The sequence below is a fragment of the Sitodiplosis mosellana genome, unplaced genomic scaffold, assembly GCF_009176505.1.
Source record: "Sitodiplosis mosellana isolate CC-2019 unplaced genomic scaffold, AAFC_SMos_1.0 Smas_scaffold_5, whole genome shotgun sequence".
Classification (NCBI taxonomy): domain Eukaryota; kingdom Metazoa; phylum Arthropoda; class Insecta; order Diptera; family Cecidomyiidae; genus Sitodiplosis; species Sitodiplosis mosellana.
Genome location: NW_022595248.1, coordinates 1,353,444 through 1,367,546, shown reverse-complemented (window position 1 = coordinate 1,367,546; position 14,103 = coordinate 1,353,444). Strand labels below are relative to the sequence as shown.

The window sequence follows — 14,103 nt, the reverse complement described above, 5'->3', positions numbered from 1 at the left end:
CTTTTTTTTGCGAGCAGCAACAAAAAACGAATGTTTGTGCGATTTTCAAATTGGCGGCATGTTTGTCAACGGTTGGAAGTTTTTTATTTTTCCTACCATGATGTATATATATATATATTTTATGCAGATTGATCCAAGCGAAGTGCATTCTTTCACTCCGACTGCATTGGAATTTCCGAACAACAAATAAACCCAAATCCCTGGTCTCTCTCTCTCTCTCTCTCACTCGAATTCATTTATTTATTTACGTTCATCATTTAACATCGCGCAATACAATGCATTCGAACGAGTGAATTTTTTTTTCTGATTTGGTGGCGGCCTTGCCAGAACCCGTCAATTCAAGAAACAGTAGCTAAAATGTAAATATAAAACTTAATCGCGAGCGTTTGCAAGTGAATCGAAATAAAATGGAATAATGCAGTGACGCGATATGTGTGCTTGTGAAACATTTCATTTTTGATAGGCTGTTTAAATCCGATTGAATTTTTTTTTCTTCTATGGTACGTTGTCGATGTCAATGCTTTTCCACATTCGGCACAATTGCAATCGTTCACAGAGCACACACACACATACTACACATGTTCACATGGGAAATGTGAAGAAATTGACTGACATTTCGCTTAAATTTCATAGACACACAGAGGTAACGACGAATAAAATACACAACAACAACTGATCTGAACTGAAATGAACAATCCAAATCGATACGTTTAACAAAGATACATTTTGAAGCGTTTAGGTCGAGTGATAGAGATGGAGTGAGAGTGTGTGTGCGAGAGAGAGAGAGAGAGAGAGAGAGAGAGAGGAAAAAAGGAGCCGAAATAAAAATGAACATGTTATTACGAAATAGTGTGTTGTTGTTCGGGAAAAGAGCGACATTTATAGCTTGGTTTGCGTGCAGCCTTAGCACTAAATTACGACGTCTAATTTACTTAATATGAAAATAGTCATAAATCTTATCTAGTTAATAGCGTTATAATACGACCGAAAAGAAAATAAGTTTGCCTCAGGCTCCTCCATTCGAACTCTCTTGTTCGCCGCACATTCAACGTCGACGTTCGCCATTTCGTTCTTTCGTTTCATTTCTTTGATAAATCTTTCGAGAATTTTTACGACCACTATACAGCTTGTTACTCGCTACTGGCTTTGCTGCTTTGAAAACAATAAAAATGCTTTTTATTTCATTTTTATTTTTGCCTTTCCTCCAACTCATTCCCAAATATATATATATATATATATATATGTGAGAGTCGATTAGTCACGTTCCCAAAATGTTATGGCCGATACCGAAGCTTTTTTTCGGGTCGTTTCGAATCTTAGATATGAAATGGTTGTGTTGTCGATGATCTAATTTATGTTTGTGTGTGTGATATATGTATTTAAGACTGCCTGTTTTCGGATGCCCGTTGTTTTTGGGTAGGATTTTTATTTTTATTTTGATTATTTTATGTGTGTTTAGCTCATCATGCAACAATTTATGCGCAGTTTGTTTCGTTCGCCTCTATCACTCCGTTGATATTTTTATGATGTATTCGGTGCGTATAGCTATGAAAATCGGATAATTTATGGCCAAAGTTAATCAGCTCAATGGCTTTTCTTTCTTACACATCGACACGATGGTCGCGATGACAAATCGATGACTTTTCGCCGAGCGAGAACTATAACAAGGATAAGTACAACTAGTCGTGTGTGTGTGTGTGTGTTGGAATATGTTTTATTGCTGTTATGCATGATAAATTTTTAATGCATATTTCAGGTCCATTTGCGCATCAATGATTTCAACAGATCGATTTCAATGGGCGCACATATGTTGACACACAATAACGGTTTTTGTCGTTTATTGTTCTTGATGCAATGCCATAAAATATCAATCAACCGCACACAAGTTTTTACGACTTTTTCAACATTCACACACGCCAGTTGTTGTTATTTAAATGCAATTGTACACAGTTGTCCCAATAAAAAGCCGTAAAGAATCTGTTAAGCAAGATAAACTAAAACGGTTGAACTTTAAATCGATAGTTGGCTGGTAAATGGTAGAGCAATTAAAAAGCAAGCACATTAAAATCAGGCTCATTTGCCTCCAAGCATAAAATATGGAAATCATCAAATCAATAATCGAGTATTGTGCGATTTATAACACAAAGTATGACTTCACTTGGCGCCCATTGATTTTTCTAAGTGCTTGCGCTTGTTTAGATCATCTCGTTTTTTATTAGTACAAAATCAAAACATTGGACATGACCATAAATCGATTGAAAAATGCACATATCAATAAAATTGTAATCAAAAATCGATTTCGTTTCCGTTTTTATTGTTATTCATTTCCAATAAAATGGTATGTTCCGTTTATGGCCAAAGTTTAATTTCCTCGTTCCTAAATGGCATCTTGAATGTGCTGACAGAGTGATTTGATGATGCACTTTGTTCAATTAATGCAAATGAATTTGAATGGGAATTCGCTTTTTTACGACAATTTCCATGACAATGTTAAGTGGATGCGCAATCAAAGCCCGTTTGTCATTGACCCAATCCATTATGTTCTCATTAAAAACGCATTTCTGATTTGACTTCATTCCGTCATTATCGGCAAAAGATGCGCAAATAAAATTTTGATTGAAATTTTATTCGAAACAATCATCGTTCTGGCATTTTTTTTTTCATTATAAAACGGAATAAAAAGACTTTGTTGCAACAAAGGCATAGTCTAACGGCGATTGGACAGGAAGTGCGGCCACTTAAAGTGGCGTTAGACCAAGCGAATGGTTAAGAAGAGGGGAAAAAATTACAAAGGCATCAAAGTGTTCGTTGCTTTGATCAAAAGCCATTACGAGCGTTGCGCGGACTCAAGTGGTTCGTTTAAGTGAAACACACAAAAATAAATCGCTTCTCATTAAAAACTATTAAGTATGTATAATACCGTTGGTCGGTTGGTAGGCAATGGCCCGAAGTGAAAAACCACGCAACTTGTTAATCTACTTGCTATACTAATTCACAAGAGATTAAAGTTCATCTAACCGCGTGTGATGCACACAACCATAAGCATTAACAGCTTAGCACATCAAATCGATAGAGAGAAAGAGAACGACGCGCGTTAAATGGCTAGAGTGTTAAAGAGGGCCAAACAAAGAGAGAGAGAGAATGAGAAAAACACAGTTCGACCAAAGAACGTTGTAAAACATGAAAAGTTTTTGTAAGTGAAGCGCAAAGTTTATCCTCTGGTCTTGATCCGCTTGTGATGACGGTGCAGCAGCAGCAGTAACAGCGAGTCGGTTTTGCGTACATGTACGTAATAATATGTTTGGAGTTCACATGAGTTAGACTCGGGCAAACTGAAGAGAAGACGTGTGAGAGTGCACCAAAAAGTAAACATGGTGAGAAGTCGACAAGAAACACACAAAAAAAAAACACACACGAACTACGCTTCGCAATTATTCTCTATAAATAACGAGCACAACATAGTAGAACAAACGACACAACAAGACAGTGTATACACAAAGTACACACACAGCAAGTGGTGTTGTGCGCGCGTTGGCACAACAACATGATTATGACCATAAATGTTTGAGCATTCTTGCTGTTATTGCAATTCACAAAAGAATTTATTGAATGCATTTTTGCACGACGTACGATGTGCAACGGCAGCACAGTACAATGCACAGCAACGACATTTTCTTCTTCTCTCCAACTCTCGTGCTCTCTGCCTTCGTTTGGTTCTTGTCTCGATTCTTCGGTGCATGTTCTACGTTTAGGCCATCATTGGTAGTTGCACCACATTATTATTAGTAATAGGTAGGCGAGATCAGATTTTACATTGAAAACGATCATGTTTTCAGTGTGTAAAATTACTTTGATATCGTTGTTGTTGTTGTTGCTGTCGGAGGATAGACCAAAAAGGAAGATGGGGAAAAAGACTTGGCAAAGCATATTCACACACGAAATGCCTGTAAATGGTGCGGTTGCAAATAGAAAAGAAGTCTTTGAGCACCATCATCGTCGTCGTCACTCACCAGCGAAACACACGATTAATGATAATGATGCCAAGTTAAATGTAATTATGTGTAACACATTTGCGAAAACGTGCGACAATGCGAAGATTGTGTCGCCCCGGCACTTTATGGCCATATCGTTGTGGCATTTGATGCTACTTGCAAAACATTTTTCCAATTACGGCCTCCTTTTCTTAAACTATAATCAAAACCAATAATTGCAATTAGATGATATTGCACACCAACTACAAGCCCTGGCTGCAGCTCTCGCTGCCATTTTCTACACGTGTTCCTTTTTGATGATGATAAATGATAATCGTAAGGCATAACCATTTTAAATGTATGATGCACACGGTGACACATAAAAATACGCACAGCGTGCCAAATGCAAATATCTTAAAAAGAAATTGATGCATGTCTTTTCATCAGCACATTAATGAATATGGGCAAGAGGCGGAATTTCCATATTTTTATTGATAATTTGTCGGAAAATCATTTGCACTTTTTTTCTTTCTTCGCACTCTTTTCTCCTCTCGGCAAACAATCGATAACAATCAACGAGCTACGACACGAAAAAAATAGCAACTTGCAACGGGTTTTTTTTCTTCGCACGCCATAATTGTGCCATTTATTAAATATATATGTGGAGAGTTGTGTTCGCCGAGCCAAATGCTTGTAAAATTGCTCGCCGATTGCAATTTTCAAGACACACAACATTAATTTCCATTCCGATTGAGAGAATATGATAAAATGGCTGTGGTGAGCTGTACGCGCGCGCGCGATGCAATGCATGCCGACGAACAATTCGATGACCATTTAAAGAATTTACGATGCAAAAGCCGACAACTTAATAGACGACTCCACCTCTAAACTGACTAATAAATTGTCTACTATGTGTACCCACATTCAATCGATTTACGAACGTGAGCGTGCGCTCACGCGCACATCGAGTCGAACAAACTGTACGAACAAATAAGAGAGAAAAAAAAAACACCGTCGACAGAGAACAACGAAAAAAGCAACTACATGAGTACTCGCGAACGGGCGCGGGCGCGGGCGCGGGCGCGTACGCTCATATATGAGAAACTATACATATTGCAGTTTTCCGTTCGAAGCTCATAATTCACTCGAGCGATAATTGTTTTAGTTGTGTAGTTCTTATTTTAGTACGTAGCATACGTACGGTCTATCTTGAGCTCTTTCTCTCACACTCTCGGCTATAATTTAGTGAGTATGAAACTTGTAAAACTCCATAAATACATGACTTGGCTCGTTTATTTATTGAATCTAATAATAATTATATTCGGTTTTCTAATGTGGCGTTTTTTTTGCTGTTACTGTGACTGGGTTTACCACAATTCTCGCTCTCTCGATCGAGTTCGAGCATTGATTTAAACGGAATGCTTATGTGGTGCTTACAATGCAACGCGAGGGGGAGAGAGAGAAACAAGCGACAGCAGAAAACGCCAAAACGAATTGTTGCTGTCAATTTGTGGGCAATTCAAAAGTGGATAATTTATCAATGATAATTAATTTCTATAACAAACCGAAAAACAAATGGAAAATATATACACTTTTTTTTCTATTTACGGCGGGCAAGTTAAGCGAGTACTCACGGTTTTGCATTGAAACGACGTTGACTTTGATTGCGTGACATTAATCATTTCATTAGTGTCTCCGGAGATTGTGTATGTGTGTTTTGTTGTTTTTCGATTGACATTCGACTCAACTCACCCGATCGAACGGAATGGAAATATTGAAATCATTTATATTAGTCAGATTAATTTTGATGCATTGCGATACAGAAGGCAATACACATTTCGTATACGTATCACATTACCAAATAATTACTATTGATGTCACTTACACTTACTGCTAATGTGTAATTCAAATAATCGTCGACATCAAAATTATACACGCCGCAAAATGAAACCGAGAAGAGAACGACGGAGAAAAAAACAATAACGCCGTAGCAGCCAACGTACAATTTATTAATTATTTTAATTATTTCTTCTCTATAATGATTATGTGTGCGACGACGAGAATGGCCAAGCACCGTTGCAACATTGACAACAGCCATCATTTCAGCAAAACTCTCAAATTATATCATTAATTCTGAAATATTTGTCATGCAATTCATTCGGTCGCACTATCCTTCTCTCGCTCTTGCTCTCAGTCATCTCTGTTTGTCTTGGCGCTTTTTGGCGCAAGCAAAAAAAAAACAAACAAACTCATTTCATAAGAGCATATTTTATAGTGTGTTTTGTTTCACTAGCCTCGTTCCGACAGAGAGCAGCAGCATATGTGTCAAGAAAATGCTGCTACAAATAATAATTTTTGTCGCTCTGTCGACGAATGATGTGTGTGTGTGTCTTGGTTCGTTTACCATTTTACTTGTCCGTCGGTCCGTTTGTGTCGTTTGTCAATGTTTGTTTCGTGCTCGCCTGTTCATTTTTGTCAGTTTTCATTTTTCTCTTCATTTTTTTTCTCTCTATATATTCATTTTTCAGTTGCCTGACAGTCTTTTTTTCTTCCTTCTTTTCGTCTCTTCTCTGCTCATTCGGACACTCGCGCGCGTTTTTCGCAGCATTCGCGTGTGTTATTTAATTTTTCAACAGACCATGTCAGCTTTTGTCACAAAACACCTAATTTATTTTGTCGACTTTGTTTTTATAAACAGACGTTAATTATCATCATGTGACAGGTTCAACACACGTTTTTTTTTCTCTCAATCTCTGCTTCTTTCTTTGCTATCCAAAAGAAATATTTCGTTCTTATTGTGCAGAAAGAAAAATATGTATTTTCCCAAGCGAAGAGCGAGAGAGAAAGACGTTCGTTTTGTGTGAATGATTCAACAATCGCTCTCCGCTCAAGTATGTTGATGACGATGGCAAGAAAAGAAAAGACGGCGACGATCTCGCATTTTATAGTGTCACTCAAAAGGTTCTGTGACTGATTTATATATAATTCATGCTTACGAAATATTTATGAAAATAACGAACTGATAATTATAATGACGATGATGACAATGATTTTTGATCGCATTCTTTTTGGGGTTTAAAACATTTTTTTTTTGTTCTGTGTTGATTGTTATTTTTGGCATCGTGTCGCCAAATGGATTTTCGGCTGTGATTTTTCTTCGCGAGATTTGCAGCCTTTTGCCATGATTTACGAGCTGCGAAAGCGACAAGGAAATTCGTGCAATTTACGCAAAACGCGAACTCTGTGATTGTCGAATGGCAACGTCGTGTGGTCGAAGCCAGTGAGGCAAGCGTTGACAAACATAAGTCAACAATTAAAAACGTATTAACACTTTTGGATATAAATCATCGAAACTCGACGAAAATAACAACGGAAATTGCACCATGGAATCAGCCGATTCCCCTAAGAGCAATGCTTTCGAAATTGTCATCATCGACCGAATCGTTTATTTTTCTTCGATCACACGATTAAGAAATCACCATCAAAACATGAGGGAAAAAAAAGTGTGGTTTAGGTAGCAATTAGAGAAGGAACTCAGTAAATCATTAGTTATTCGACGAAATTCCGTCCCATTGGGAACAATGGATAGAAAATTCGATTTTAATCATTCGACGCTATCTATACGCACAAAATGATTCTTCCTCACCTTTGTTCAATTAATCATTTTTATCAATTTATCTTTTGATCATTGTTTTCGTTTGTGTGTTTCATTTCGGTTCATACCTATTTGCTCCCCTTTAAATGTCATTACCAATCATTTTTCGTCTGTCTTAAATGATTGATGACACACGGTCAAATAAGAAAGAACCGGGCATTTCCAAAAGAGAAAGAAAAAAAATCCATTCACTCTAATTACAAATGATAGAATGGTTGAAAGGAGATTGGAAAAACGACGACGCCCGTCGTCGACAATTTACCATTGTCCTTCTGACCCTTAATTATAATTAATATTAGTCGAAATGAAACAAAAACCGGAACCAAGTGGAAGAATGACACGCAAAATGACTGACTCAAATTAAGTGACACTGACACACAATCGAAATTTTTATCCAAAACTCAGGCCTGACACCAGAAATATGATTGATGGCTCCGAAAAATTCCACAGACATTCAAATCAATATTGTTGAAGAAACAAATGTGCACAAGCAAAAAAAAGCTGAGAATTTAAATCTCGGATATCCCCCAAACAGATGTTTCACAGATCTGCACAATGTTCTCCTTTTTTAGTGCAGTTTCAGAAGTTCAGTTGTGATTTCTTACCATAGGTGAGGCCAAAATATGTGTGTGACTCTCTATCTCTCTCTCTTTCTCTGGTTAAAATTTGTGACTACTTTAAATTGCTCGATAATTACCTGAGTTAAGAGGTAGCACAAAGTTTTGTTTGCCCTAGCGCTGTGCTCGGTTGCCTTTTCAACGACAATTTTATGTAAACTAAAACGGTTATTTTTGGGGATTTGCAGTTTGCACATTTTGCTCGGAGAGACCATTATTATTATCCGACAATATCCGATTAAACTTTTGCTGTGAATATGTGTTTTCGTTACACTGTTACGGCTCCGGCCAGATAACTCAAATCGAAATCGAGAGAATCGTGCATGTAAAAATTTCGAAATAAAACAAGAACAACAACAAACAAAACCGCATGCACATACCCAAAGAGAGAGAGAGAGCGAGAGCGAGAGAAGAAAGGCATGGCACAGTTTATAAACGTGCAGTTTTGGATAAATCCGAACCAAATCCGGAATGAAAACAAATGAAAATGTCACTAAAAAGAGCTACTCTCAACAACCGAAAATCTCGACATCGCCCCACACCATGCAAAGCATACACACAGTCCCAAAAACAAATGCGCACATAAAATAATTAACACATCCTCAGCAGTAAATTAAATGGGATTTACAATATGAATGCGGTCGAACTTTGGGTGTTTTCGTTTTGGGTTAGATTTGAATTGAGCGCACAAAGTTTTCGAAGAGAAATGGCATTCATTCTAGCCATGGTAACGGCTAAGCATTCAGCTCTTCAGATAAAATGGCAACGAAAACAGTTAACTGAAGATTGTTTTGAATAGGAAGGATTGTAAAAAGCGATTTAAAATCAAATAATCTCCAATGTTTTTGCGACTCGACTACAAATAAATCCCTGAAGCATTTCTGGGCAGCAACAAACTGCTCACATATATGTATGGTAAATGTGAAACGTGAATTCGACGGCCGAAACGCATACATACACACACACACACAAATCGATGATCATTATTATAATATTGTGCAAACCAAACAAACGGAATATAGTGAAGTCATTCGAACAATTTACGTTTATTTCGGTGACGGATTTATATTTTTAAGATGGGATTAAACTAGAAATATGTAATGCAAACCATTTGTGTGATATTTATAAACTTTCTCAAATGGTCACATTCCAATTCTACGTGACACTCGGGCTAAATGGGCATTTGCCATTTTGCTCGCATTCATAATTTGATATCTCTCTCTCTCTCTCTCTCTCTCGTTTTCTCTCTCTCTCTATCTCTCTCTCTCTCTCTCTCTCTCTCTCTCTCTCGTTTTCTATTTCTGTATCCATTTCGCTATTCTCGTGCCTTCTTCTCATATTCTATCGCTCGCTTAAATTCTTTTATCACTTTTTGGTCGCTATTAAATGTGATCTGCTGCGAGCGTATGTGAAAAAGTTGTTCGTATTTTCGCCCAAATGCACATATTAAACACTGTTTGTTATAAATATATGAACTAATGATATCCCCATGCGCAGACGAGCAAACCGAAATTATTGCGATTTACATGTTTTCTGCACAGCCAAAGGAACAGCGACGACCGGTGAGTGCGGTTTTGCAAAGCACAGAGCAGCAACAGCAGTAGTAGCAGCAGAAAAAAAAATTAATCCAGAAGATAATTTGATGTTGTTTTGGCTCATATTTGCAGAGAAATGAGCAACCGCAAAAACTTGTTTCTCCAAAATAAATTTGGAAAATTTATAGGCCAACGTGCCGTTGAAAACGTTTTATAACATAAGAGGTGCGCATATATGAACGAAACGCATTTTCCTTCATCACGTTGGCTATGTGATACAGACCAGCTCTCTCTATCTCTTGTGTGCATAAACTGGAGCAGCAAATTTAGCTGCAGTTCAAATGATTCTGAATTGGCAAAAGCACTCTCTTTCTCACTCTCACTCTCTGGCCACTTATTAAACGATGATAATAACTTATGACCATATAATAGACTGGGTTCTTTTGTGTGTGTTGTGGTTGTTGTTGTTGAACGACATGGTCCAACACATAAGATATTTACAGCGAATAAATTACCGCTTGACTTAATCGTATTAAAAACAAGTTAATTCTCAGCACTTTTTTTTCGCTCCTTCTCACTGTCTCTATTTATACACTTTAAACTATCAAAATGTGCTAATAAATTGGTAATTTTTATGATTCGTTTCAGTTGGACGCAAAAAATAGTCCATTGGCATTATTGGCACAGACTTGCAGCGCAATTGGCACCGACGCACCCAATCCAAAGCTCATTGCAAACATGGAAAAGAGTGGAAAAAATTTGCAAAAATCCGATAGCCGCGATAAGTCGTCACCGGGCAGTCAATCGTCATCATTGTCGAACAGTTCAAGTGAATCACATCCCAAGTCTAGTTTCAAACCGTACGAGCCATCGTTTAGGGATCGTTCGGTCACAACGCCTGAAGATTATCGATTAACACAATCGATCACCAATAATCATCGCATCAAAACACCAAAACAAATGCATTTGACACATTCGTTGCAATCGAATGGACGATGTGAATCAAACCATAGTGCTGCATCGCCACGTTCATCACCGGCCACCAGCAGTTCACGTAAATCATCGTTGCAACAACAGCAACAGCAGCAACCGATAAATTTGGAAAAAAGTGCTAGTCCATCAGCATCCGCGGTCACGAATCATCGTGCCTCGGTCACATCGAAAGAATCGAGCAGTGCAGCATCGCGTTCCGCTCAGGAGAGTCCATTGTATAGTGCATCAAAATTAGCTGAAGCAACCAAAGAATCGTCGGTATTGTATCCGAAGACGAGCACATCATTGACATCGGCCAGCACAGCACCAACATCGGTGCCACAATTTTTCAGTGCATACGGTCCGGGTTTACCGTATCCAATGGATTTGATGGCGGCCAGTGCATTAATGTCACCACATCATGCAATGCTCAAAGCTGCCTCCATGAATCCGTACTTGAACTATGCCAATCGCATGAAAATGTCCGGTGCAAATGGCACTGAAACACTCGGTTGTCGCGATCCATTCTGTACTGGTTGCTCACTGAATCCACATCCAATCGGTAAATGCCCCACCGGCTGCACACAATGCGAACCATCGGCGGCTACAACCGCTGCCGCTGCTGCCTCAAAATCATCATATGCCCATCAAATGTCACAGGCATTCGCCCATGCACAATTGGCAGCATTGGCTGCTGCTTCTCAGATGCCATACATTTGCAATTGGATTGCTGGCGATGCAGCCTATTGTGGAAAACGATTTTCAACATCCGATGACTTGTTGCAACATTTGCGAACACACACCGCATCGATGCCCGAATCAATGCTGCGATCACATACTGAGTCGATGCTTAATCCGGCAACAGCTGGACTACCACCGACACATCCGTTACTTCAGCGCACCTATCCAACGCCACCATTGAGCCCATTGTCGGGCAGTCGGTATCATCCATACAGCAAACCATCTGTGCTATCTCCGAGCTTGCATCCATCGTTAGCCGGTTTACCGTTGCCACATCCATCGCTAGCTCCCTATTTTTCACCATACTCACTGTATGGACGATTGGGCACATCGCCTGGCATGCATCCATAGTTGCGCGCCAACAATTTAAGTAACCAAAATAATTAAAGAAAAGAAAAGAAAAAAAAAACAAACAACAATCTCTCGTTCTATTTGTCATTTTTTTTTTATATTTCAGTTTTTCTTTGAAGAAGACAACAACAACACATAAATTATGTCTATAAACGCTTAAATAACTTTTTTTTAGACAGAGAGACAATGTAATTCTATTATATTAATGTAATTCGTGATTATTGCTAATAATAATGATGATGATAATTGACAGATTTCGAAAATTAATTGTAAAATGTTGTAAATTTTAACAAATAATCATTTTTTGATGCGAAGATGGAGCAAATGAGAGAAAAAAATTGAGAAAAAGAAAAAAAAAATTTAATAAGCAAGTTAATGTGACATCTAGTAATATCTTCGTTAAAATCGTGATATGGAACTGAATATTAAAAAAAAAACAAAACACAGACACACAAACACACACATAAAATGGAAATCTATATTTAAACGATAGAAATTATTGCAATTTGCTGTAAAAACAACTAATTGATTGTAAAACGACGTGTGCGATAGATTATAGAAAGAGAAAATTGTATGCCAGACGTGTAGTAGAGGAGAAGAATTGTTTATTGTTGTAATTTTTTTCTGTTTGTTTGTTTGTTTTAAAGAAATTAAGAGAGCGAAATAAGTTTCGGTGGTTACAATCGTAAGTCGCACCGTCGTATTACATATTCATCAATTTTTTTCGAGATTTCTTTTTCAATTTCGTTTCATTGACAAACACATCACACACATACACACAAACAAACAGACACAGTAATTTTAACCGCTGAAATAAAAATTATATTTAAAAACCAACTGAAAATAATGTGAATAAAGACAATGGCAAAAAAAATGAAAATCCAAATACAAAAAAAGGGCGTAATGGCTTGTTTTAATTTATTTTAATGAGGTTTATTGTTATCGGCTTTTTAATTTGAGGTTTATCACACAGTGTGTTTGTGTACTTGTTTTCGCAGCAGTGAAGATGATAAAATTGTGTATAATGAATGCAATTAATTCAAAGTATTTCACACTTTCCGCTTGGAAAGCTGTCATAAATTATTGATTTGGAACGTCAATGCGGTGAAAATACTCGGTCAACACAGTGTGATTCAGCGAAGGTCTTGTAATGTAAGTATGCATTCAATGAATGAGTTCTTATCGTGCCGTTTTATCATCATGTTTATTCAATGGGTTTTTGCATTTCGGAAGGTTGCATCATAACGTAAGTAATAGACAATTTTGTAAGTATTTATTTATTCGAATTTGAATGAAACGATTTGATGAATGTATTTTTTTGTTGAAAAAAAAAGCCGTGTGTGTTCACAGGGAAATAAAAAATTGTAGTCCTCGTAAAATGCGAAACGTATGAAGGTGAATTGATTGGCATCAGTAGCCAATAAATTTTATTTATTCGCAATGCGATTTGAACGCAAAAGTATCACATTTTTTACGATTCGATCATGTTTATGCAAATAGAAATGCTCAAAAAATATTGCCAATGATTTTGTGTTGGTTTTTTTTTCGAGTGTGTTGTCACCATTTCGATAAATCGCATGAAAAACGGCTGTTAAACGACAAATCATACATTTGGTTTGGTCGCGTTTTTTCTCTCCTACTTATAAGGTATCTGGTAGTTGTCATGTTCATAAAATATCCACACAAACACGACCTTTTGCTTGATCAGAGATTATGTGGCAAGCGTTTGCAGCGTTTTACATAAAATAAAATATATAATATTTTATTGGATTTGTCTCGTTGTTTTTTTTTTCTCTCTCGCTCAATAAAATCTCAATGAATCCAATTGATTTTCGATTGCGCAATAATTGTTGCCGTATCATGTGCACACAAACTGTGTTCGGATTGTGTTACGAGTGTGGCTTTTTTTTCGGATTCGATTACAATCGAATCGTAGGTAAAACGTTCGAGTGTGGCTTGCCCGCACACAACGGGGTAGAGAAGGTGTGATATGACATATGTTGCAGATTGCACACGTGTGAGAGTTAATTAAAAATGCAAATGGTCAATTCATTTTCGGTGCGGTGATATTTGTGATCGATTCGGTGACATTTCAATTAAATTCCAACACATTGAGCTAACGAGCAGCAAACAACGTATTTTTTGCTATTCACCTGGATGTATTCGGCCACACCGTGCCACCATCAAAGGAAATACAAATATGCGATAATCTCGCTCTCTCTCTCTCTCTCTCTCTCTCTCTCTCTCTCTCTCTCTCTCTC

The 14,103-nt window shown here is 37.5% G+C and overlaps 1 protein-coding gene across 3 annotated transcripts in view; it reads left to right on the top strand.

Annotated features, from left to right (window-relative positions):
• LOC129567109 (zinc finger protein Elbow) overlaps positions 1-12,427 on the top strand; it is a 28,389-nt gene extending 15,962 nt beyond the window's left edge. For 2 of the 3 annotated variants that reach the window (XM_055443708.1, XM_055443706.1), the window contains exon 2: positions 10,427-12,427. In XM_055443708.1, coding sequence (XP_055299683.1) covers positions 10,427-11,842 — 1,416 coding nt within the window. In that variant the 3' untranslated portion in view covers positions 11,843-12,427. The remainder of the gene's footprint in view (positions 1-10,426) is intronic. The other variant, XM_055443707.1, reaches the window with a different exon arrangement.
• The last annotated feature ends 1,676 nt before the right edge of the window (positions 12,428-14,103 follow it).